General features: G+C 44.0%; 3 protein-coding genes across 4 annotated transcripts in view; 2 read left to right on the top strand and 1 right to left on the bottom strand.

The window, feature by feature from the left end:
• Positions 1 to 9,377, top strand: part of CCDC88A (coiled-coil domain containing 88A) — a gene marked incomplete at its 5' end in the record, with an annotated part of 61,921 nt that extends 52,544 nt beyond the window's left edge. The window contains 5 exons of the mRNA XM_082277208.1: positions 268 to 339; positions 1,312 to 1,392; positions 2,775 to 3,040; positions 4,237 to 4,726; positions 8,486 to 9,377. Coding sequence (XP_082133334.1) covers positions 268 to 339; positions 1,312 to 1,392; positions 2,775 to 3,040; positions 4,237 to 4,726; positions 8,486 to 8,550 — 974 coding nt within the window. The 3' untranslated portion in view covers positions 8,551 to 9,377. The remainder of the gene's footprint in view (positions 1 to 267; positions 340 to 1,311; positions 1,393 to 2,774; positions 3,041 to 4,236; positions 4,727 to 8,485) is intronic.
• A 3,951-nt stretch (positions 9,378 to 13,328) lies between these two features.
• Positions 13,329 to 14,438, bottom strand: LOC309586211 (prolyl-tRNA synthetase associated domain-containing protein 1-like; the record flags this gene model as incomplete). Its single annotated transcript, XM_082302833.1, has 2 exons — positions 13,329 to 13,766; positions 14,358 to 14,438. The coding sequence occupies 2 exons, from the start codon at positions 14,436 to 14,438 to the stop codon at positions 13,329 to 13,331; spliced, it is 519 nt and encodes a 172-aa protein (XP_082158959.1).
• Positions 14,439 to 16,113: 1,675 nt separating this feature from the next.
• MTIF2 (mitochondrial translational initiation factor 2) lies at positions 16,114 to 25,979 on the top strand. Of its 2 annotated transcripts, XM_082299376.1 has the most exons (15): positions 16,114 to 16,300; positions 16,597 to 16,720; positions 17,551 to 17,782; positions 18,265 to 18,370; positions 19,306 to 19,477; positions 19,654 to 19,814; positions 20,226 to 20,402; positions 20,803 to 20,942; positions 21,331 to 21,455; positions 22,201 to 22,405; positions 23,005 to 23,257; positions 23,936 to 24,076; positions 24,840 to 25,004; positions 25,218 to 25,358; positions 25,719 to 25,979. In XM_082299376.1, exons 3-15 carry the CDS (start codon positions 17,558 to 17,560, stop codon positions 25,886 to 25,888), a joined length of 2,181 nt encoding a protein of 726 aa, XP_082155502.1. In that variant the 5' UTR covers positions 16,114 to 16,300; positions 16,597 to 16,720; positions 17,551 to 17,557; the 3' UTR covers positions 25,889 to 25,979. The 2 variants fall into 2 exon arrangements, with proteins under 2 accessions (XP_082155502.1, XP_082155501.1); XM_082299375.1 differs by lacking the exon at positions 16,597 to 16,720.
• Positions 25,980 to 26,100: the final 121 nt, after the last annotated feature.

The following is a 26,100-nucleotide window of genomic DNA, read 5'->3' as shown; positions in this document are numbered from 1 at the left end:
CACCATGATGTGATTATGTAAATATTGGTTTTACTTATGTTTTAAGTTTTTCAATCTTAATAACTGAGTTGCAGTGCTAAGATAATGAACTGGTTTAATAACTGCAGTTATAAAATGTTCCAAGGTTTTTCCTACAGAATGTTTCCTAAGTAAAAATGGATTGCTTTGAAAAATACTTTAATTTTTACCATTTTACCAATGATAAGTATTTTAATAATCTTTCCATTTTATTTTATTTTACATCTTCCTTTATGTCTCTGTGTGTAGATACTACATCCTTTGAAGATGTAAGTCCACAAGGTATTAGTGATGATTCTAGTACAGGATCGAGAGTTCACGGTAAGATGTGAGCTTTAATTAAATGAATTAAGGGTATATGATGTGAATGTTAATGAATTTGTGAGAATACAGTGAATGGCATCATTGCAATGAGCATGCTCTCTCTGATTTTCATATCTCTCGAATGTATTGTATCATTTCTTCAGACTCTCCTTTCTCTCTTAACTACTACATCAGACAGATGTTCTGTATCTCTGGTAGAAAGTATTTGTGAAGTGCATCTGAACAGGATCAAAACATTTTCCCTTTTACTGGGAAAATGTTTTAACTTCCATTGGGAGTTAATAGTAAATAAAGGAAGTTAGCATTTCAATCCTAAGGTATCGAGTCCAAATCTGGCCTGAGTTTTCAATGTTTATTGTTCAGTGAAGCCCAAATTTGCCATGTGCTGTAGTTTATAAAATCATTACAAGTTCCTTCAAGCAAAGCTTTGGAGTGAAAAATAGGCTATTAATAGAAGTGAAGTTTTAACTGTACTATAAACATTTACAATGAGGACAAGCAGCAAACATTTTGGAGGCTACTAACAGTGCATTTCCCTTGTATTGGCTTAGGAGTACAGGACTTTATCTGTGCAGATGCTCTTGCTCCTCCTGTCCATGGCATTCCAGCCCTGTGCAGGGTTCCCTGTCAGATCTGTTGTAAGTGACCTGACCACAGCTGCCCCTGCATGCCCCTGTCTGAGCCCTGCTTTCCCACTGACCACTCAGTTTCAATTCTAAACTACACTCTTTCTCTTTTCCTCTCCTCTGTACCTTGCTATTCCTGTAGTGCCCTTTTCCAAAGTGTCCTCTTGGACTGCCTGGAAATTCCTTCGCTTTCTGATCTGTAAGAAACCACTTTGTTCCCATGGGCATGTTCAGCCTGGGAGGTCGTGCATGATCCTCTGAACATTCTGTGAGCAGAATGTGAAGGTGCCGTGTCCTCTGCTAAAATGTTGCTCATCACGGTGTCTCCTAATTTTCCATTCAGCTTCCAGACCAGCCAGCCTTGATAGTGGCAGGACATCCACTAGCAATAGCAATAACAATGCTTCACTCCATGAAGTCAAAGGTATGCTGGGGGTGAATTCGCATCCGTGCTTCATTTCCATTCTTTTCTCTGTAAGATCATCTGTAGAGGTTCAAAAACCCCCACAACCAAAAACTTCCCACTGCACAGCACAGCATGTGCTTCCTCAAGCGTTTCACGGCCTTCATTCCCCAGATTAGGAGCGCAGGTATTTTATGCTTTAATAAATACTAAAAGGGTGGTGTTAGTTTTTAAGTTACCAACTATTTTAAACCAAACCTAACCCAGATAACATTGTTACAAAATAAGAATTCCCCCCCAAATTACTTTTAAAAGCTTTTTAGGATGAGAAGTTGCTCTTTTTTTTTTTTCTCCAAGCATCCTCTTGCACTGCACTGCTGCTGTGAGCTGTGTGCTGCACCACTGCACAAAATGGCACACGTGATTCATGCCAGAAACCTTTATATTTTGGTTTTAATAGATTAATAATATCCCTGGGTTTATCAGTATTCTCTAAATTTGATATATTAAGAACCCTGGTACATTTTTGTGTCTCGTGGCTTTTTTAGCTGCAGACTGCTGTACAGACTAGACTAGGGCACTGCCAGCTCAAGACTTCATTTAATATTCATGGCTTGCATCTATTAAATGGTGCCTGTCTGGAAATTTAGGAATGAATGCTAGCTGAATATTTCTAATAGTTTATTTTAGATCTGTTTGATTACTCCCTTCTGTAAAAGATTCCTTGAGGTGGTCCTTGCCCCAGTGTCTCTACAGGATTAGGCGTTTCCATTGTAAACAACTTATCTTTGTTCAGACTTAAATTCATTTCTTAGGAGTAACACGAAGTTGGAAATACTTGATTATCCATCAGTGTTTTTTAAGCAAGTCATAGTTACTGACTATTTACAGATAAAACGAACTGGTGTCGTGGAATTCATTTTGCATCTAATGCCATGTGCTTCCTTCAGGTCCCAGTTGTAACAAACTAGGAGTAACAGCAGGAATTGTTGGAGAAGCAGCATTCCTGAGTAGTTCTTGTTGGAGAAAATATTTTCTTTCCACTCAATCCTTTGCATTTCCTTTAACATTTAATTACCCTGTGCCTCTCAGTGATGCTGAACAAGAGTGGAGGTGTCTCTTTAGCCTCTTGGAATATAACATTATGCAGGTGGAGGCCCACATTACAAGTGAAAGGTAGTTCTTAGTCAAAAAAATCATGCATTGTTTGAGGACCTGCAAAAGGTAAGTCAGGGGAGTGCAATTTTATGGAGTAAAAAATGACAACTGGACTTTTTTTAGTCTTTTAAATAGAATGAATGTTAACTGAATCTGGTAACATTCCAGATTTGAGTGGGATTATACAGGTTTACAGCTTTTTTGGTGTATTTCTAATGGGCGTACTTAATGCCTTCTCCCCAAAGCAGGTGCAGTGAACAGCCAGAGCAGGCCCCAGAGCCACAGCAGTGGGGAGTTCAGCCTGCTCCACGAGCACGAGGCCTGGTCCAGCAGCAGCAGCAGCCCCATCCAGTACCTGAAGGGGCACACCAGGTCTAGCCCTGTGCTCCAGCACAGGATGCCCGAGATGCCGGAGAGTCGTGGGAAACAGACCAAAACGGGCTCCCCTGGAAGTGAAGTTGTCACCCTGCAGCAGTTCCTGGAAGAAAGCAACAAGAGTAACTCCAGTGAGGTCAGTTCAGAGAGTGTTAAACTGCGTAGTGTGCCATCGGTGGGCTCAGAATTAATGCAAGGATCAGTGAGTGCAATTCCTTAAAGGCTTGTTGGAGCTGTTGTCACACCTGCATTGAGAGGTCACAGGCACTGTCTCCTGATGCACTGTCCGGTTCCACCAGCAGGAAATTCGTGGAATTTTGCAGCTTGTGGTCCCTGGGTTGGGTAGGAAAGTCAGCCAGTACTGACAAAGCTGTCCAGTGTCCGGTGCGTGGGACACCAGGGCTCGGAGTGGGTTCACTCTTCTTCTTCCAGTGCAGCAGCAGCTGTTGTCACATCTGTCCTGCATCAACAAGAAGGAAGATGTTTCACTTCATTCCCTGAGGAGATTCTTGTCTGCTTCAGTTTCATCTTCTTAACAGTACTGGGAACCTAAAAGTGACCTTGGAGCTTAATGAAATCTGAGGGGAGTAAGACGAAGGGAATGTTTCTGTAAATCAGTGGCAGTGCCTTAGAAGCCCCAAATCACCTCATCTCTGCTGGTATCTCTCGTTCTGCATCCCTAGTTCTTGAGTAGATGTGCCCAAACTCCAAAAGGGCTGTAGGATAAAGCCAGACAGTCGCTGTGACTGGGGCCTCTGAGGAGTGAGGAACCGGGCTTGTCTGGGGCAGTGACACAGATCTGGAGAAGATCCTGCATTTTTTTCTTAGATACTTAAAATTATTCTTGCCCATTTTGGATTTTGGTGTTTTAAGCACTAGACAATTGTCTTCTGGCAATAAAAAATAAAAAACCTCACCTAAGTCATCAAGCCAGGTCCGCTGCAAGTCACAAATCCCAGAATCCCTTTCATAGCCTCCCAGACCCATGCTGAGTGGAAGGGTATTCAAGGGGCTTCTTTCCAGTCTTCTGCCAGAGCATTTCCTTAATGTCTTTAGCTTAATTCTTCCCCAATTGTCTCTGGTACCGTTTTGAAAACTACTGCAGTTTTTCTTCACTGAGTCTGAATATTACTCACCTAAACCCTTTTTTTTGTAAGCTGTACAGAAAACTCCTAAGTATGTGTCATAAGTGTTTAATATTGCTTAGAGAGCTGAGAAATAAAAAATAAAACCCCAACAAATCTTTGTAGAATTGTTCATTTATGTCTACAAAAATTGTTTAAGAAAAGGCAAAAATTACAGTTTATAAACTTACGTTTTCTGTTTTTACAGATGAAATCTGCAAGTGAAGAGAACCTTTTAGATGAAGTGATGAGAAGCTTGTCCGAGTCTGCGGAGCTGGCAGGGAGGGAGAAGCTCCGAAAGCAGCCAGCAGCTGGCTGTGGGATCGTGAGATCCCTGAGTGTCAGAAACACAGTTGATTTCTCAGATGGACGATCCCTTAAACCAGAACAGCTGGTAAGGCCCAGCCTCCGGAAGACTGAAGATCTCTACTTCAGTAGCTCTCCAATCAAATTCACCCCCGGCGCCCAGGGGAAGGCCAGGTCCGTGAAAGAAAAGATCCAAGCAACTGTGACCCAGCGACAATCCAGGGACTGCAATCCCTACGCCACCTTACCTCGTGCCAGCAGCGTGATTTCCACGGCAGAAGGGACCACCCGAAGGACAAGCATCCATGATTTTTTGTCTAAGGACAGTAGGCCGCCCGTGTCCGTGGATGCAGCCCCGGCCCCCGCTGACGGGAGTGCTCCGCCCACCTCCAGTGAGTACTCGGCACTCCGGGTGTCCTCTCCTTGTGTTCACTGTGTGCCTGGCAGGGGGGAGCGTGGCCCGCAGGGCGAGGCAGCTCCCTCACTCACAGCACGTAATTTAGGAGGTAACTCTGAGTTTCCCAAGCCGGCCAGGATGGAAAGGCCGGGTTGTCGTGAGAGGACTTTGCCGAGCGCGAGTGTGTTCTGGGATAAAGCCAGCGGATCTGGGAATGGCAGCGCAGGGTCCTTCACTGCACCCCAGCCGTTCTTATCCCTCAACACCGAGTTAGTCAGCAATATCAGTGGATTGCCCCCAAGATCCACCTCCAAAGCAGCCGATCAGGCAAACCTGTCGGCATCTAGGTCAGTGCCGAGGAGCCAAGAACAGCCTTGTGCTGCTCAGAAGGCTCAGGGCGACCCGCGGGCAGCTCTGACCGGGGACCCTGTCCCTGCCCCCGGCCCTGGCGAGGCCCAGTCCCCACTGCTGGTCTCGGAAGATAACCAGACCCTGTGGTATGAGTATGGCTGTGTATGAAAGAAGGTCATGTCATTAAATCTGTATAAGCCTAACATGCCATAGAGGTGTTCTCCATGTCCACTGGATGACAGAGAAAACTTCCCTACAATGAAGGAATCATTCCTGGTTGATCCGCGGGTGGTCGTTCCCTGCGGATGGCGGCTGTGGACTGTGGCATGTTTGAATGTGGAATTGTAACCCCACCAAAGTCTGCATGAAACATTAATTGCACTGTGTATATTCTGCATGCCTTTATAATACGAGCTATATTTTTATTTGTCACGCATTGCAAATATTTTGGTGTTTTCCTGTTGGTTACTGCTGCATGTTAAACCAAGCGCATGCCCGGAACGGTGCAGGGAACAGCATTCCTGGGACAAGGACAGCACTGGCACTGGTGCTCAAGCTCTCAGAGCTATCAGCAACGCAATTGAGTATCTACTTGCAGGGAAAAAACCCTTTTTTCCCCCCTCCTTTCAAATATGAGGCGCTAATGGAAAGAAGCGTTTGGGACATCTCAGTGTCTTCTTACCCTTTTCATTTATGCCATGTTGTGGCATAAATGCACAAGGAACAAGTGCCCAATAATCCCAATAATTCAGTGCCTCTGGTTTGCACAGTAAATATTAATTACTGTCCATACAGAGCAATAAACAGACCATTCATAATCCTAAACAGAAATGATCATTCTTACAAAGAGGTGATAAATAGTCACGATACGCAGCACTTGTCATGAAAAAATTACCTTTTCCACCTTTTCCCTTTGGTCTGCTTTGTCATTCCACATCGTGGGTACAACTGCAGTGAAGTGTCTGGTTTTATCAGGGGTCAAATCACAGGCTCCTTGTGATGTATAGCAATAAAAACCTGTCTTGAGTATGGTGGAAATAAATTTTTTCTTCTCAACGGAAGTAACACTGATATAATAGAAAACAAATGGTGCAGCAAAATAACAGGGAAAAAAAAGTGAAATTAACACAGTTAAATAAAAGAAAAAGAACAAAGTTGCTTGCAAGGTTATGGGAGGATATGAATACTTCAGCAAGTAACTCCTTAAATTCCAGACGAGCTGCTAAAGACAGATGTTGAATAGTAATTACTTGATGTGCCACTGTTTCTGCAAGTGCTTGAAACTTTGCAATGGTAAATTTACACAGTTTAAAATTGTATCAGATTTAAGCTATAATTACATGAGGCTGTAGGCATGAGCATTTCTTTGCAAGAAGGCATTGGTTATGCCAGTTGTGGGAGCTAAAATACGTTATAAAAATTTTTAATGACAGTATTGCTAGAGGGAAAATATTTAAAATTGAAAATAAATATTGAAAACAACAAATGTCACATTCAGATTTTTACAACTGAATTTATTCTGCCAGCAGTTTTGTGGCAGTCACAGAACTACTGCGTGGGCTGAACTTTTAATTCCTTAGTGCTTAATTAGGGAGGGGCAGTGAATCCATAGTTCCCCAAGAAAGAGCAGCAGATATCCCGTGTGGGAATCTGGAAGGGCTCTGTTTTATAAGGGATAAGAAGCCCTGCATTTCAGGAACAAGGGGAGGATATTCAATGTCTGTGGAGAGTAAAATGACTGTTTCAGGATGTGACACAGGCCTTCCCCAGGTCTGCACCACTTGTTGGTATTGGGCTGATAAAGCTATCACTTCTCCCAGTGCTGGGCACAGCAAGCAGTTGGTTATTGCTATGTTCCCTCTGGAACTGCCTCAGCAGCAGAAGAATGAGAAATCTGATACACAGAATCTTAATTTCACACACATTTCCTCTGATAGAGCGAGATCAGTGTTCTGGTCTTGGCTCATGCCATTTGACTTCACTCCCATTCATCTGTAGCTGTGTTGGGATTAGGTGGGAGGTGAAGAGCGCTGGTATCCCAAGCAAAGTGCTTCAAGTTATTTAAGGAATTACAGTCCTAGCTCTGAGTAGTACAAAGTAGCACAGGGTGAGTTAGTACAAACTCGCCCTGTGCTGCCAGGGTCTGGCTTTTCTTACCTTTCTGCAGAGATGCTGATCAGAGCACGGTGTGTAGCTGCTTTAGATCAACTCTGGTTGCAGAAGTCAGAGCAGCTCTCGGGTGTCCTGTTACCTCCTCGACTTGCTTAGGTCCTTAGACAGTCACACCTACAAAAACTGCCAGTGTTGTCCCCAGCTTCCCTCTTAAACCCCAAGGGCTTCGGAATGACCGAGCATGAGTGTCCTGGAGCACTAGTGTCTCCAGTCTGCTGGAGTTGGAGACCAACCTTGTCCAGCTCAAGCCACTCTGCTTTGGCTTGTAAATTTGGATTGAATTGCATTTCAGTTCTGAGGATAATAACTTGTTTTGCTCCACTGAGTTGGGCAGCAGCAGCAGCATTCTGCAAGAGTGTTTAATGGCTCTGAATAATGGCTTATCAACATTTGTTTGTTACATGTGAAAGAAAGAAAATGTTGTCATGGTCGAAGGATCTTTTTTTTCCTCCGCTCTTTGGTCCTTAACAAGAAGTTCGTGGATGTCTATCTATGTTCAAACAGTGGAAGGTTCCATGGAATTCTTTTCATTCCCAATCCCTGCTGCTCCTCAGCCATGTGCATGGCAGGCTGTGGAACACACGGAGCCCTTGCTCATTCCTTGGTCCCTGCTGCCTTGGGCAGTGCTAAGTTAGGACTCTGCATGGTACTGGTAAACACTAAATACGTGGCTGCTGCCCAGAAAGGTTTTGTTGTTCAGGCTCAGCCGTTTGCTCACAGTTGAGGTTTGCTTGGCTCAGGGTTTGCTTGATGCTTTGCTTTCAGTGACTGGTGAATTCAGATGCTGCATTTTGCATGTTCAAGCTGTTGCATGCAAAGACAGTTTTGTGGTTTGTGGAACTGAATGTGAACGTTTGTCGGTGTGCAGCAGGTCAAAATACGAAGAAGGAAGTTCTCTGCTAGGGTCAGTCAGCTGTGATTGCACCTCATTATTACTTTGTCTTTCCACACATGCAGAAAGGTAGGGTTGGTGACATATATCTGACTGTGGCTTTAGGAATAACACCTGGCTGTTCTAAATGCTGAGATGAATGTCAGTGAGTGTAGCTAAGCAGGCACTTGCAGTGAGTTTCTTCTGTCCCTCTCCTCTGTCCTTTCTTCTTAAAAACAACCAGAAAGTGTTTATATATCCTTTTGCTCTCCTAATGAGTAGAATGTGTTTTAATGCATGAGGGGTTTTTTTCATGTCCTGATAAACACAATGAATAACCTGAAATGCTTTTCTCTGCAGATGTGGAAGCTATCCCAGAAAGCAGAAATTCAAAAAGCAGGTCTAGGGAGCAACAAAGCTCCTAATTCTATTACCCACTACCTGAGCTGTGGGCCAAGTGGTGAGTTTCCTGCCCAACCTGTAAATGAGATGAATTTCATTTACAACAAACTAACAGCATTCCATCTCAGCCCCAGAGCACACTGCATTAACCAGATGTAAATCCTGCTTGCTTACCTGGCTTCTCTCTCGCTCACTCACTAGGCCGGGGCCGGTGGCTCTCCAGAGCTTCTTCCAGAGGCAGGGAACCTTGTCCTGCTTAGCCCTTTGCCTGTAAAAATGACACTTTTATTTTTTCAATCTCCTGAAGAAGAAAGTTCAGAGAAATCCCATTAAGAAATAATACTGAAGTCAGTTTTTTAGACAGGGACAGGTAAATCTGAAAAGAATTGTTGAACAAAACTCAAGAGTATTCAGTACCCCACAGAATCTGCCTCTTTACAAAACTTGGTTTTGGTGTTCTGTCCTCCTCTTGACTTCCCTGAGCCCCTTTGGTGCATGCTGTTAGTGCTGTTAGTGACTGAACTCTGTGTGTTGTGCCTCTACACCTGAAGCTTTTTCTTACATTCTTTTCTCTTTCTGCCTTTCGACTGAACACAGAGAGAAAAGTGTCCTTCAGTATCTCAGTGTGAAGCCTTTTTATCTGAAGTAACAAGACAGCGACTGTAGGAATCATTAATAAAAATTAAGGGAATTTTGTACATTCTTCGTGACTAGAGCAGGCAAGAAATAAAAACCTACCTACCTACCTTCCTTCCTTCCTTGAATCAAGGAGCTCTACTGGAGTCTACTGCCGAAAATGTGTAGATGGTCTTAGGAATTATTGCACATTGCACTGTTAAGATCTACTGAATAAAGGACAGTTCTCATCTCCCTAAGGACCAAGGATTTTAAGGTCTCAAGAATTACTCCAGGGAAAAAAAAACAAAACAATACTTCTTTCATCTTCTGTTTTTGAAATTAGCCACTGATTTGCTTAAGCTTCTGCTAATACTAGCCAAAAACCCCCATACCTAGCAGTTTCTATTTGCGTCTGTAAATCTGAAGGAAATGCTGTAGAATTTTGTTGAAAAGGACTGTATATACAGATACAAAAACCTCACAGCTACTGGCACTTCACTGCCTTATTTGGTTAGCATAATCTGCATGAAATTGCTCTTAAGAAAGTTTATGCTGATTTTTGTTGCATACTGCAAGAGAAAAATTTGTTTACATCCATGGAAAAGCTTGGTAACTAACAGAAGTGGGAGTCATGGGATAATGGTATTATAGAGACATTGTTTGTCCTTTGTGTTTTTCACATTCCCGAGTTACTCTGCATATGTATGTTCAGATGTTTCTGACAGGAAATTGTCGGGTATGGTTTTTCTGTAACTTTTATTTTAATATAAGGCTGTTTTCCACAAATGCCATTTCCAGGATAAGACTGTCCTACGATGTTTGTGTATTGACTAATTTTTTTTTTTTTTTTACTGTTTGTCTTTTGACATGAGCTGATTGTGGCTTAGGAGGTTTCTTGATGGCAAAAATAAATGTAAATAATATCATATGCATTTTACAATCAGTTCCCTTTAAGGTTATCTTTTACTAGATACATTTTGTTCATTATTGATTTATATTAAAGTCAACAAATGTTATTGGTACAGTTGGTGGTTGCATATATTTGTCTGGAAAGATTTGCAGCGAGCTCAGAGGAAGTGGACAGGAACTGAGACCCAAAACGAGTTGTTCTATTTTATTAAAGCCATTAAGCACATTCCTATTCCTCGTGTAAATGGTTGAGTTCCCTGTGTCATCTCCGAGCATCCAGCAGGCAGGTGCATAATGTCACCTGCAGCTTCCTCAGTGAAGGTGAGCCCCACTGCTGAAGGCAGTTCAACAGATTCAAAAGCATGAAATCTTGTCAAAAAGGGCAAAAAAGAGGCATGCTCAATAAGCTTTAGAAGGGGAAATTTTCTGTTTGTTTTCTTTAAAATGAGTTTCTTCTGAAAAATTTTTGTGATAAAATGGGCTAAAAGATCTATACTAAGGGCATATTCAAAGGCCATGAAGATTAGGAAAATCTCTCTTAACTCTAAATGATGGCATGTTCAAGCTCATTTCAGGGCCTGTGCCTGGGTTCTCCTCACTCTGCTGACAGAAGACTGATGCAGCTCAAACCCCCCAACCAGAACCATTTGTCCCCTTACTGTTACAGGAAAATGCATGGCTTGAACCAAGAGACTGAAACTGCAGTGCCAAATGCTGCCTGTGCTGCCAGGATCCGAGCAGGTGGCTGTGTCTGGGGACACTGTCACTGTCAGGGCTCTGGCACACACCCCCATGTGAGGCACGTGTGACTGCCCTCACCACACCTCGGTGTGTCATTTCCATCACACAGGGATCCCCTCCCGTTCCACTGGCCAGCTCAGCTCTTCTCAACTTGTCCACGTTGCTTTGCAGGGAAGTTCCATGGCATTTGAGCAGTCAGGTGGCTCTCTGTGCTTTGCTCATTCCCCTCTTCTTGCTTTCTTAATCTTCCCAGTTTGTGTCCCTGAAGTAAAATAAAAAAGCAAATTTAACTTGGGAGCAGCTTCACAGTTCCTGATACTCCCAGTCCCAGGGAAGCACATGGCAGCTGTGGGACTGTGTGCACAGGAGCACACACACCCCCTTTGTACCCCAGGAATCCCAAACCCATCACTGCCAGTTCCAGGTTACAAAGGAGGTTCTCATGCCATCCAATGTGTACGTTTTATTTACTTTTCTGGTAGTCTCTGAGGATTTAGTAACATTCCCAACACGTACGATTATAATTATTGTTGTTGTTATTATTATTATTATGATTTCTAAACTTTGTCCAGGACATGATGCAGCCTAACAAAGGAGCTCATGTGTGATTTTTAGGGGTAGCTGATGATGTATATGTAAATAATGCTTTGATATTAATAAAACTGCCTTAAAGGAATGTACCTAGGTGTGAAACAGAACTTAAAAAGCTCTTATTTAAAACTGTAATTTCCTTTACATATTGATTTTTTTAATGTTTGCCATTGTATACATTTATTAATGATGTTATTAAAATGCCAAACCAAATAATTTTTATTCTTATTTTGTGTGTGTATATTTATACACACTTTTTCTGGAAACTGATGTTACTGGAAGGGTATTGGTGTCGTGGTGATGTGTGCAGTGAGTATTTCTTCTGGAAGGAAACTGATAAAACTGTAGCAGAATTTTTCTGGACCGTGTGTAGTTTGTTCTGTGTGATTTGTGCAGAGCTGGGTAGCTTTTAACTGTACACTGTTTTGATACTATTATTTAAAAAAAAAAAAAAGGACACTGATTTCATAAGTAAATACAAAAAGAAATCATTCTAGATTTGCCAAATGTAGTATTTGAAGCCTGGTAGTTATTTTTGCTGAGACAAGTCCAGGATGCCTTCTGAGGATCAAGGTAGTCACAATTCAGGCAGTGCAGATTCCAGGATTCTGCACATCCTTCAAATAATCTGTCACATTTAAAACATTCCGGATTTAAAAACCTTAGCAAGTTAAATCTAATATTCTTTTTTTTTAAGTGATAAGGGAATAAAACCTGAAGCGGGAGCGAGAGTGAATGGCAGAGAAGAGAGCAAGATAAACTTTACTTTTAAAGATGTATCTTAACACTGAGCTAATTTAGTGGTGCATTTGTCAATCCAGAGCTCATTCATCAACCCAGTATCCCTAAATACCAGGTGTTCCCTTCAGCCTGTACAATCACAAGTATCTGGCCATCTCTCCAGTGATGACTCCTGCAGCTTCAGCAGTTTTGGTCACTTCTTTCCCACTGGACGTGACTCCCGGGATAGATGGGGTTGGTTTGTGTCTGTCAGAGGTGGAGAACCTAAACTGCTGGCTGGTGAAGTGTTCTGTCACTCAGAGCTCTGAGAACAGGTGCCAAATCCTTTGAAAATGATGGAAACTGTGGTAAGGCTGAGGGCGAAGGAACTTGCCCTAGATGATGTTTTTTCATACTCAGTTAATAGTAATTGTTCATGTACCCAACATCACAAATCCTTTGACGTGTTTTTAATTCCTGCTCCCGTAGTTTTGGTTGCAGTTCATCCCAGCCTGCACTGATGCTCCTGCCCTGGAGGCATCGCTTGTACGTGACATTTTCCTTAGGGTGCATCCAAAAGCCTTCACCCCCTTCAGCTTCACATTCCATCCCTCACTCGCTGCTCCCCTGGCTTTGGGTTTTGGGGGGTGCTCGTTGCCATGGGATGTTTACTGGACTGATGGAGTTTCTGCTGCTTCTGTCTTCAGCACACCTTGGTTGAAAAATGACAATCAAATGCATTTTCTGTAGTGTAGGTGCGTTGTTTTTTTAGGTAAAAAGAATAAAAGCGATGTGTAGTAGGGCATAAATGGGTGCAGGGACACAGTGGGGGCAGCTCTGTCCTGGAGGTATTGACAGATGTTCTACAGCTTTGAATTTGTTCTTTCCTGGTGATGTCAAGTTTAAGCCTTCAAGGCCAATCCCACACCCGGGAAATTCCAGTTGTATCCATTTATTGATAAATACTATAACAGTATTTAAATAATGCCTTTTCTACTTACTAGCTACTTAGTGGTAGATTGCAAAATGTCTTATTAAGAACATTGTTAAACTTCTAAGAACTCAAAGGCACTATTTTTTCTCACCAGATTATACGATATAAATTTACATAATTGAAACAAAAAGGAATAAGCCATTTTTTTTCAAGTTTTATTTGTACCGAGATTTTCCACCAGTTTTGCTCTACAAAATCTGTGAGTAGTAGTAGAAAAGTGAACTTCCTCTACTCAGTGTCTTCATCGAAGTGTACGATGATGGGATCGTGGCCTGTTGATCTCACAAACTTCAGGAAGTCGTCGGGGCTTAAGCCCATGGTTGCAGAATTTGTCATTGGATGAAAATAAACCTTCTCGTGGCCCCCTTCGAGCAAGGCAGCGTCCAGCACCAGCCTCACGTCTCCCTGGTCACAGAAGAGGGCGAGCGGCGTGGCACAGCCCTGGCCCACTTTGAGCTTTTCCAGCATGGCATTTTCATCAGCAAATCTTAGGTTTCCACTTCCAACGCCCAGTTTTTTACCAAGTTCGTTTAAATTGACCTGCCTGTTGTGCAGGACGGTCACCAGCCAGAACGCTTTCTTCTTTTTGTCTTTAAGAAACAGGTTTTTACTGTGACCTCCTTTCATATGTTGGACATGGGGCATCATTTCTTCAACAGTGAACACCTGGAAAACAGCACCAGTGCTGTGTCAGACTCTATATCCCATTAGACTCCCAGTCGTGTACTGGCAGGCATCTTTTGTTCAATATTTAGAAAATACTGAATGTTCTAATCGGCCTAAAAGCTGTACCCTTTTATGAAGGAATTTTAACAGAACACGAATAAATTGTGACGAACTGCTCCGGCACACTTTCAGAATCGTTTCTGTCGCGTGCGTACAGCAATGCCTCGCTTTATAGGCAGCGCTGGGAGCGCTCCCGTTTGCGACTCCACACACTGGAATGACGTGGCTTGTAACCGGGAGCGAGCAAAAGTTTGGAAAGCATCTTGGATTCCGCCGACTTCAGGGAAAAGAAGTGGGTGGGCCACTCCTCAGACTACCGGAGGAAAGGGAGGGTGGATCGGGAGGCAGAGACAGAGTCAAAGCCACCAAAAAACACCCCCAAGCATTCTGCCAGGCCCCACGAGAACTTCCACGTTGATACTTCTGCTAAAACCCCACGCGCAGGGCCTGATCCCGCCCTGATCCCGCTGTGCCCCCCGCTGGCAGGCAGGGGTTTATTCCCGGATTTTCAGGAGGCTGGGGGTGCCGTACCTGGGGGTGCTCGGCGGTGACGGTGGCGATGCCCAGGTCCCGCAGCCGCCGGTCCAGCGCCTCCCGCAGCTCCGCCGCCATCGCGTCCCGTCCGCTCCGCCCTCGCCGCCGGGCCGGGCCCGCCCACGGGCAGCATCCTGCCACCAGGAGCGGGTCAATTGGCTCGATTTGCACTCATTTTAGCTAAGGAACAACCCCCACGGTTCAGACGTGGGATATAATATGTTGGAAAGTATTTCTACAACCTGAACCATTGCCCTGACCTGTGACACCAAGAATTATTTGTTTTCAGTTTGCCCTTCAGAAAAACGGGCAATCCGTAATAAAGCTTTAAATTAAAACAGTATGACTCTGTGGTTAAGAGACATGTGGATAAAATATGATCCCACGCTAATCCCCAGAGCCTCACAGCAGCGCACAGGAAGATTTCCAGGCAGCATCCAATGGAAGATCAACTCAGAAAGCAGATTTGCAGTAAACTCTGATGCCTGTTTCTCACGCTAAATTTATCTTTCCAATAAAACCTTTTTCAGGTCAAGCCCAGGCACTCCCGGGATGTGTTGCCCTAGCAGTGTCCCAATGTGTCTCCCTGTGCAGGAACAGGAGTGCTTTTAATGCTCTTTGCACAACTTCTGGTATTTAAGGGGTTTTTTTACTGTGATCTATTTTTGAGATTATTTTTCCCATTTTACCCGTGGAGAAACACTCAAGGGCCCTGTGCATTTCAAAGTGTCAGTACCCAGCCTTTGAAATTCAGAACACTTTTTTTTTCAACACTCAGCATCATAAATGAGCAAATACTTGTAGGAAAGATACTGAGGGCAACAAAACACGTAGTTACGGCTCTTGTAAGCGTGTGGAAAACCACGTGTGTGAACTACCACAGGTCCCACATTATGGGCAAAGAGCATGAAATACACAGCTCAAATACATGTAAAGGAAATTAGGGTCCTTACTCATCACACTCAATTTGCAGTGGCCGGACAGGGATCGCCGCAGCAGCAGCACTGTCCCAGGCAGACCCTTGGGATTATCTCTGGGTTTTGCAACCAGCATTAACCAGGTAACACTAAGGATTTTTCATTTATAGAGCTTCCTCTTAGATTTTCGTTTTCCCTAGTCCATTAAGTGGCGCTATTTTAGAGACGCCAAATTAGAAAGGACTTAAAAATCAGCCACGTTAAAGCTTTAGGTTGGAGGTGGGCGGGAGGGCTTTGCAAAGAAAAAGCTGCTGTCTCCTGGCAGGCAGGAGTAAAACGAATTTAAGTGTGTAGATAGGTAGATAAATAGACATTTTAAAAAATTAGTTTCAAAACCCTAGAATGGGGATAAACTCAGAAAATCTGTCCCGTGACGAGCTCCCTGGCCCCGCTCCGCTGAGGGGGTTTCCCGCCTCCCGTGAGGAGCTCCATGTCCCGCCTCCCCTGAGGGGATTTCCCGCCTCCCCTGAGGAGCTCCATGTCCCGCCTCCCCTGAGGAGAGTTCCCGCCTCCCGTGAGGAGCTCCATGTCCCGCCTCCCCTGAGGAGCTCCATGTCCCGCCTCCCCTGAGGAGAGTTCCCGCCTCCCCTGAGGAGCTCCATGTCCCGCCTCCCCTGAGGAGAGTTCCCGCCTCCCGTGTGGAGCTCCATGTCCCGCCTCCCCTGAGGAGCTCCATGTCCCGCCTCCCCTGAGGGGATTTCCCGCCTCCGCCCGGGCCGCCCGAGGGTCGCAGCTGCGCCTGCGCGGTGCCCTCGCGCCCCCTCGCGGCGCGTGCGCAGAGAGCGGTGCAGCGGGCGTGAGGCGCGGAGGGGACGCGGAGTCTTTTCCCTTCCCTGCTTCCTTCCTTTCCTTCATTCCTTTCCTCCCTCATTCCCTCCGTCATTCCTCGGGCTGTCAAGGCCGGGACCCGGGGGCTCGGAGAAGGGTGCTGCCCTCGCGGGGAGGGCGGGCTGCAGCTGACAGGTATTTATTAACCAGAACGATGGGCAGGAGAGCAGCGGGAGTCACTCGCCCGCCCCGGGAACCGGGAAGGGTTTTCCGCAGTCAGAGCCTGGCGTGGGTTTCGCCGCTGTGAGCTGGCCCAGTGTCTTGTGTTGTTCGTGTGTGTGTGTGTGTGTGTGTGCGCAGTGGCTTGTGGCAGCTCCGCGGCTCCCTCGGTTTTACCGATTCAGCCCCTTTAAGGTTCTTTTTAGGGTTAGAAAAACCACCAAAATAGCTGGGTTTGGTTGGTTAGTTTGTCATGTGCTCGCTTTCTGCAGGTGTCCGGGTGCAAGGGAGGTTTTAAAGGGCCCACAGGCATTCTGAGAGGAGCCCAGAGCATTCCCTACCTTTGGAGCTGCTGGGAAGGTGACACAAGGACACCTGTGAGAGGGGACATGGAAGGTACAGAGAGCAGGACAGAATCACTGAAGGGTTTGGGTTGCAAGGGACCTTAAAGCTCATCCAGTGCCACCCCCTGCCATGGTCAGGGGCACCTTCCACTATCCCAGATTGCTCCAAGCCCCGTCCAACCTGGCCTTGGACACTTCCAGGGATGGGGCTGCCACAGCTTCTCTGGGCAGCCTGTGCCAGTGCAGAATAGGCAGCTCTGAGCAAAAGGAGAAGCTCAGAGAGGAGACTGTTGTCCAGGCCAGTTGGCAAAATGACTCAAACCAAAGTTAAGATGGTTAAAAGAAGATGTGGGGTGATCTGACAGAAGCTTAATTGCTGAGCCAGGGCTCAGCCTCACAGGATGTCTCTGGCCACATGACAGCACTGGTGTCACTGCCATGCTGTGGTTTTTCCGTGGTGCTTTTGTCTTGAAATGCTCAGGTAAAGGGCATTTTGTAGGTGTGTTTTGCTGCTTAGAGAGGTAGGTGGTACTTGGGTATTTCTGTCAGTATAGCATGAGGAGTGCAAATGTGGGGGTTGGTTTAGGAGGTGTCAAAGAACCTCGAAGGGGGAATTAGTAGTTTATATCAAAGATCAGTGGAGAAAGATGAAAGATCTGTAAGCTCTTAGTAGATCTGTGTGTCTGCAGTAGGGTAGTGGAGAAAGGTGAAGCACGGAAGGAAATGGAAAAACTGGATCAGCTCCTAAATAGTTTAATTTTGTTAGTGTTAAAAAGCCTGTTTGGAAACATAACATATGCCTTGTGTTCCTGTCCATCTTATCCTGAGAAAGAGGGTCTTTGAGCCTCGAGGCTGATCTCAGTGTGTGCTTTGTGTTTTCAGTGGGGAAATGAACCGAGAGTTGCTGCTGAGGTTTGAAAATCTGGTGCAGCTCCGCGGTGCCTGCCGGCAGCTGCGTGCCCTGTCCTCCAGGAAAGTTTGTGGAGCACCATGGAAGCCTGTGCAGTTCTCTGCACATCCCGTGGGGTCCCTCCTTCTGCAACCACAGCTCTGGCAAAAAGACAGATCAGTCAGCGCTGCCTTATCACAGTGCAGACATCTAGCCACAAAGGAGGTAATTAAGGACATCCAGTAATCCCTGGGTTTGTGTGGAAGTACAAGAGCTCAGTTGGAATATTTAATTTTTTTTAAAAAAAAGGTGCTTTATTCTTGAATATAGAGAAGTTGTTAGAAATCTGTAAGACAAAATGTACTTAATGTATAATTTTTTTGACATTCCCTCTCAAATACTGACTTAGGCCAATAGCATAATGACTTTTTGCTGACGCTGGAGGAAGTGATGGCAAACAAAAATGGAAATGGTGTTATTGATTTTTGTCCTTGTTCTGAAAAACTAAAAATGCAAAAAGATTAAGGGTAGTGTGCTATACATTTAAAATGTTCATTATGATGTGTCAAGTCATTAATTTATTGCAATTGGTATTGTAGTAAAAAAGATGTCTTTACCTCATATGGCTCAAGAGCATTGTCTTTTTAATATTGTTTTTGTTATTTCTTAGTTTATGTATTCCTATCTATGTGTCTAATTCCATGTAGGAGACAAAAAAGAAGAAAAAGAAGATTCCCCTGACTAGAGGTGAAGTGGAGATAAGGCAGAAGATGACTGTGGAGGAGCTGGCACAAGCTATGGGCAAAGACATAGGTGAGAGCCTGCTCTGGGGTCTGAAACAGCAAAATCTGCCACACCCCTTCCACCAGTGGGAAAGGCAAAGATGTCTTCAGTGGCCTTAAGTGGCCCTAGTTAGTGGTTGTTGATCCATCCCTTGGGAAGGGAGGTTGTACCCAGCCCCAAGGAAGTGTTGGGAGACACAGTGCAGACTAAAGAGAAAAGAAGTTGGGCCAGCCAAAGTGCCAGGCCAGACATCTAAATGTGAAGAAGCCAGGTCTGTCTGCCACCTCCAGCAGAAGGGCCTCAGATCCATGCAGGCTGCTCCTTATGGCTGTGGTTCCCAGGGCCTCAATTATTCTGGAAGGAAAACATGGCACCCTGCTTTGTAAGAGCTGGACCCCTGTGAGTTAAGAACTCGTGGCTGAAGAGCTTCCGCCCAAAATCCAGAGTAGCAGTAGGAATTTGGGATTCAGGAGCAATTTGTGTTTCATTAGAACAGTCATTTGATTAACTGGGAGTGGGCAAGACTTGTCTGGCATTGCTCCCTGTAGCAGTTTTTGACTACTGTAATATGTTCTGTGTTTCTACAACCAAAGAGAGGAGCATCTGGTCAGATGTGTCAATTTTCCTTCCTCCTTGAATCACTCCTTTGCTGTTTGCTTTAGATGAGTTTCAGTTGTTTTCTTTTTTGGAGTTAGTGGAAAAGTAAGCTAGGAATATCTGAGTGAAAAATAAGATGGTAGCAGCTAACAGAGTAGTAATTTTCAGTAAATCTGCAAAAAGTTCTTCTCTGCGAGTATGCAGATTAATGGCAACTTCTAGATAAATCTATCTAAGGGAAAACTCCTTTGTGAATAATACTTATTATCACAAAAAAAAAAATTAAAAGCCTAATTAAGTGGGTTGGGTGGTTTTTTGTCCCACGTTTTTGTGGATGTAATTGTTAAATGTGTTTATGTTTTCTACAGATCATATTTATGAAGTGCTGCTGTACACAGACATTAACCTTGATTCAATAGAACCAGATTCCATCTTACATGAAGACCACATCAAGATGATTGTTCAAAAATCAGGAATGAAGTATAAATCAGCAAAACTGAAAGAGGAAAAGGAAAGAAAAAACACAGATGCTGTGAAGAGGCAAGTTGTGAGCTGTTCTTTTTGGCTCTTTTAGTTCTGTGTCTTTCTGCAGGTCTTCGGGGAGGAGGCAGCCCCGACTGTGCAGCACCAAGTGCTGGTAGATGCCTCTTCTTAGCTGCTGTGGCTCAGTGAATTTTTTTTGGTGTTTACAACCCCCATTTTTGCTGTAATTACAGACCTCCTGCAGACCCAGCAGTACTGACCCCACGGCCCCCAGTTGTCACCATCCTGGGACACGTTGACCATGGGAAAACAACCTTACTGGACAGCCTGCGGAAAAGCCAGGTGGCGTCGATGGAAGCAGGAGGCATCACACAGCACATCGGGGCTTTTCTTGGTATGGTCCAAGTCCATGTGCTCATGTCTAACACAGTTTCCTCTCCATCTCACACAGCAGGCTGACTTGCTGCCAGTTCACTAGGGAAAAAAGGTGCCACATAAATGGTGAGAAAGGAAACCATAACATAAAATGTCTGTTGCTGATACCTGTCATAGCTATGCTGATGGAACTTCAAAGTGAATTGTCTGCACAGTTGAAATTAGACTGTTTTGGATTATGGAGGATCCCAAGACACTTCCTCCTTCCTGAGGCTTAAACAGCACCTGTGATCTCCATGCCAACAATTGCCTGACTGCCTAAAACATGTTGTTACTATTAAAATGCTCTCAAAGGAGTGATGCTTGATGTACAATACCTCAACTAAAGCTGGGTGAAGGGCTGATTTTGAGCCGTACCATTTGTTCACAGTGCACATGCCTTCTGGGGAGAAGATAACTTTCCTTGACACTCCTGGCCACGCAGCCTTTTCAGCCATGCGGGCGAGAGGCACCAACGTCACCGACATCGTGATTCTGGTGGTGGCAGCAGAAGATGGAGTGATGCAGCAAACCATAGAGTCCATCCAGCACGCCAAGAACGCAGGAGGTACAGTGTGGGGTGCTTTGGGAACCTGGCTTTTACCTCTCAAACCTCCTTGGACTGGGATCCACAGAACTCGGGGAGTAACTGTCCTACTCCCATTCATCATCCCCTGAGATGTTTGAAAATGTACTGAATGTTGCAGTTAATACATAAAGATCCTAAAATACAAATATTTCCAAGACAGGGGTTCATTGTTTGGGTTTTTTTTTCCTTCCCTACATGGATAACTCCTCCAGCTTCTTCCTCGTAGCTCAGATCTCAATGGCTGCATAGGGAAGAGGCAACAAGTGAGATGATGATCTGTTCTAAGTGGCCATAACTTGCTGTAACCTTTTCTAGCAGCTGTGGTGCTAGCAGCAGGTTTTGGTTAGGTTGGTGCTGAGTTTGTGTGTTCTCTTTCTAGTTCCTCTTATCCTCGCCATTAATAAATGTGACAAACCTGAAGCTGATCCTGAAAGAGTAAAGAAGGAATTGCTGGCTCACGATGTGGTCTGTGAAGAGTTTGGAGGTGATGTTCAGGCTGTAAATATTTCTGCACTCAAGGTAAGATTGTGGTAGGAAAAATGATGGTGTTCATGGCTGTCTGGTATGTGCAGAGAGATGCATTTTTATTTGGCAGCTGGAAAATCAAATGCTTCTCTTCCTGGTATTTGATACCTTGCCATGAGCTCAGTGCTACTGGCTCTTGCCAGAATTATTTGAAACACACTGAAATGTATTTTGAGGCTCAGACTTCCAGCAAGCAATAATATCTTGGTTTTTTTCTGGTAATTCAGTCCAACAGTTTTGTCTCTGATATCCTGAAGTCTTGCCTGGGTGTTAAATGTCTTCACATTTCAGTGGGGGAATTTGGCACTAAGGGTTCAACTTCTGATCTCACTTTGATTGGGCACTTCCTTTATTAGGTGTGGTTTTGTGTGGTTTCATGCAGGGGGAAAACCTGATGGTTTTGGCAGAGGCAACTGTTGCTCTGGCAGAGATGTTGGAACTGAAGGCAGATGCCACAGGGCCGGTGGAGGGGACTGTCATTGAGTCTCGGAAAGACAAAGGGAAAGGGTGAGTCAGCTGCCACCTCTGCAGCTTCAGTGAAGCACTTTGTAACAACACAGACACGCTGCTCAGGGGACCTGTGCCTCAGTAAATAAAGCTGGAGCACTTTCTTTGCAGGGTTTCTAACTAAAGCCTTGAAATACTGCTCTGCAACACAAGAGGTTATAAACCAATGGGGCAAAATTCATCATATCCCTGAACTGAAATCCTGTTAGAGGAAATAGTTTAAAATGGTAGAATGTGTTTTTTTAAGATGTTATTAAAAAAGTAGGAATGATGAAGGTAACAATCAATACATACAAAATTCTTGACAAGTTTTGTGTAACGTGACATTCTACCCTTAAGTATCTTAGTCCTCCATTTGCAGGTTCTGTGTGAACGAGGTGTGTTCTGCCCTCTTTAAAACTGAACTGAATTCTAGGAAATTGTTGGGATTTGTTGTTTGGGGTTGTTGTTTTTTGTTTTTTATTTTGGGTGGGGGTTCACTTCATGTGTAAAGTCATCCTGTTCCTGGGTTCACAAATGCCAGATTTTGGATTGATCTGCAGAAATGAAGAGTACAGTACAGATTTTAGTATTTTTTAACTCACTTAAAAATTTGGTGAGTGCTCTAGTAAATCATCACAGGAATATTCTGCCTGTGATGGATCACAAATCCATCCTGGTTATGTTGTGCCTACACTGACTGTGAAGACAGGGAGAAACATCACTTGCATTTTGTCTGTTATTTTTCTCCTCTGCTCTTCACTAGTCCACTCACCACAGCCATCATCCAGAGAGGAACTCTGAGGAAAGGCTGTGTTCTGGTTGCAGGGAAGACCTGGGCAAAAGTGCGTTTCCTGTTCGATGAGAATGGCAAAGCTGTGGATGCAGCCTCACCAGGCATCCCTGTGGAAATCATGGGCTGGAAGGAATCCCCTTCAGCAGGAGATGAAATCCTTGAAGTAGAGTCTGAGGTACAGAAAGAACTGTTCAATGGAAAGTTCCCACTGCAGGAAGGTGGATGGGAAGGAGCTGAGTAACAAAATAAGTGAGAGCTTTAAATCACCTGGATAATTTCATGAAAGGTCGAGCATGGGGATTAAGGGACCTGAGTTAGATGCTCTAGAAGAGGAATGAGGGCTTGCACTTTGCCTCTTTCTTTTTCCACCTTTCCCCTGCTGGAGTGTCCTCATCTCCATTGGAACAATCCAGTACTTCAGGAGATCAGTGTTTTAATTTGAGAAAGAGAGAACTCTTGTCTGACAAAGAGAAAATGCATAAAATACAGCTTGAAATAGGTGTTGCAAGAGCTGGAAAAACACCACATGAAAGAATGAACAATAAATTCTCTTCTGCAATGCGGAGATACTGTAAAAATAGGCCTTGAGTCATGTGGTAGCTTAGGGAGGAAAAGCTCTTGTCTCATTCTGTGCCATCTGTGCAGCAAAACCTATAGTTAAAAGTGAAGGAAAATGAGTGAGCCTGTAGAGAAGATGCAAAAGGATGAGACTGCATTATTGCAGAGCATTCTGATGCAGTGCTTTAAAGGTAATCTTTCTGTCTTCCTGCCCAGCAAAGGGCACAGGAAGTTGTGGCTTGGAGGACCTATGTTGAAGAACAGGAGAAGATGAAGAAGGATCTGGAAGTTATTGAAGCAAAGCAAAAGGAACACAGGTTGGAATATGAGAAGAAGCAGCAGAAGCTGTCCCACCTGACCTGGAGACAGAGGAAGGCAGCGCTGTACAAGGCCAATAAGCATGTGATGTTCTCAAGGCCTAAGGAGAGAGCAGAGATGGATGAAAACACACTGTCATTAATAGTCAAAGGTGCTGTCCCTGTCTGTTTGCTGCTCCTTTGATGCTGTGCTTCTGAAATGCTCAGTCTGAAACAGAGCTCTAAATTAAACACAGTTTCTGTTACCAGAAGTTTAATCAGTTTAAAACTGATTATTGAACTGCTCTCCTGAGAGCAGGGGCATCAGAAAGCATCCAGTGGGCAGAAGGACGTGCTTCCAGCAGGGCCAGAGCAACAGGAAAACTTAACATCCCCAACCCACTTATCCAGGAACTCCTAAGTAAAATCCATACATATAAACCCCTATATAAGCATATATATACACATATATAAAACCCTGTCTATATAAATAATAAAAAATACAAGCTATAAGCATTTTGCATCAGCAAAATAGAGAAGAACAATTATATATTAAAGTGGGACAGGAGGAACTTGGTTTAACCTCATTTAGTGATACTCAAGCAGTGACTGTAGTTGAAAACCTGCAGACTTGACCTGACAGTGACAGCAGATGTAGAGTCTCTGGCCCTACTGTATTTATCCAGTTTATTTTTGGAATTAACAGACTTTTTGGATGAATTTTAACATACTACTCAAAATATAGTGACAGATGTCAAAAGACTTGGTTGCATAGTGTGGAGTTGACAGTAGTTGTATTTCTGTGTCTTTGACTTGCACAAAGTCAGCAGTACTTCCATTTATCCATGCAGGTGATGTGGATGGATCTGTTGAAGCTATTCTGAATATCCTGGACAGCTACGATTGTGAGGATGAATGTAAACTGGATATTGTCTACTTTGGAATGGGAGATATCAGTGAAAATGATATCAGTCTTGCTGAAGCATTTAATGGTGTGTGTTTAAAAATCATTTTACAATTTTGGAATTCCTGACTTACTGAAATGGATAGGCCTCAGTCAAGTTTTCTTTTCTCAATAAAAATTAGCAGCATCAATAAGGTAAATTTATGTCAATCTTAAAAATGCTTCCTTGAACCTCAGGCTGGTGCAGGAGGGGAGCCTGGAAGTCTCATGGAAATGGAAGGACTCTGGAAAAGCTGTTGCCAGAAACTCAGTTGTTAAGGTTAAACTCTTGACTCTTCACTCAGGGTGCTTTATGATGTTCACACAGGGCAGAGCTAGAAAAGCAGGTTAGAAAATCATTTCCTTTTGCTCAGGGAGGCAACTGGATCTAGGACTGAGTCAGTTGTTGCTGTTCATCCCCTGTAATTCTCACCTGCTGCAGAGGGTGAGGTCAGTGCACCTGCCATAGCCCACAGGTGGGCAAGAATCATTTAGAATTCACTTCTGCCTTTATTTGGACAGCTAAGTTAGTTTTCCAGCCCAAGAGAGATCTGTGTCCTTTACATGAGCTGTGTGTGTTATTTTCTGCTTTGATACCTCCAGCTCTGTCATCAGGGACTTTCTATGGGCTTTTTTGGGCCATTTATTTTGGTAGCAGGTTTGTAGCAGTCCATGTGCCCTAGTGGGTGAGGCAAACGGTCCCCCCTTAAAAGAGGAGGAATAAAATGTACCCTGTGCTGCAAAATTTCACTTTAACTGTTCAAAGACTCATCTCTTGGTAGTCATCACTTGACAGTTGTTTCATTTATCAGGTGTAATACTTGGATTCAGTGTGAAAGCCAATGAAAGTATCAAAAAGCTGGCTGATAGAAAGGGAATAAAAATTAAACTTCACAACATCATCTACAAACTCATAGAAGACTTGAAGGATGAGCTGAACAGCAGGCTGCCCCCAACTGTGGTGGAAAGTACAATAGGTGAGTTTTCATTGACTGATACATTTTTGCCTCAGAATGTGGCCTCAAGTTTATTCCCCAGAGAAGTGTTCCTCTTTTATCAACTATTTTATACTACCCTGTAACTGCTTTTCTATTTTGTTAAAAAGCATGGCAAGTAAAAAAATGCAGCCTGCTTCTACCTCGTGCCAGTTTGTTATTCCTATGGACTTCAACTTTATTTTTTACTTTTAGGAGAAGCTTCTGTTCTTGACACCTTCTCTGTCACAGTAGGAAAAAACAAAATTCCAGTGGCTGGATGCAGAGTGCACAAGGGGCTGCTGGACAGAAAAATGAAGTTTAAGCTAATCCGCAACAAGGATGTTATTTGGAAAGGTGAGTGGAACTGCCACAAAACATGGATTTGTGTTTAGTATTTTTAGACATTGCTAGTCCTCTGGGAAGTTAGTACCAAGGATCCTAGAGCAATCCTGAATTCTGTCCAGGATGGAGAGGAAAGCCACCAAATGCTGGTGTACTGTTCCCAGATCTTTTTCCAACCACCCACTCTGTTAGGGAAGAGTCCAAAAGAGCTGTTGTCTGACTTCCATTAACCCCAACACCCACAATCCCTACGTTTTCCTGCTTTCCTTGTGTAGTCACAAAGTGAAACATTAATTCTGCAGGAAGGGCAAACCAAACCACTCCTCTGCTCTGCTGCTGGTGGCCTCTCTTTCATGCATTTTCTCTTTGTAGGATGTTTATCATCACTGAAGTACCATAAAGATGATGTTCAGGTAATAAAAACAGGAATGGATTGTGGATTGAGTTTGGACAAAAATCTGGAATTCAGTATTGGAGATGAAATTATCTGTTACGAAGAAAAAGAAGTTCGACAGACAACTTCCTGGGACCCGGGCTTTTAAAGACATTTTAACACATGAACACTAAAGGACATATATTATATTCCTGGCTGGCCTTTTAAAAAACTCTTAACATTAAATGAACTTCCAGAGATGCACAGGAGCTGTTCTTTACATCAGAGCACTTCAGATACATTTTATATCTGAAATGTTCTGCTTTTCTATCAAGCAACCAGCTTCCCTCAGTGGAAGATGGGATAAACCACCAGATTAAC

The sequence above is a fragment of the Coloeus monedula genome (assembly GCF_965178545.1).
Source record: "Coloeus monedula genome assembly, chromosome: 2".
NCBI lineage: Eukaryota > Metazoa > Chordata > Aves > Passeriformes > Corvidae > Coloeus > Coloeus monedula.
Note: the sequence above shows the minus strand (reverse complement) of the source record. Positions and strands in the feature narration are given on the sequence as shown.

Bases quoted from the DNA above. Each gene is read 5' to 3' on its own strand.
- MTIF2 (XM_082299375.1), top strand. From the start codon at position 17,558: ATGAACCGAGAGTTGCTGCTGAGGTTTGAAAATCTGGTGCAGCTCCGC. The intron at 22,406-23,004 runs GTACAGAAAGAA...CTTCCTGCCCAG, and splicing joins TCCTTGAAGTAGAGTCTGAG to CAAAGGGCACAGGAAGTTGT. The intron at 24,077-24,839 runs GTGTGTGTTTAA...TTCATTTATCAG, and splicing joins TCTTGCTGAAGCATTTAATG to GTGTAATACTTGGATTCAGT.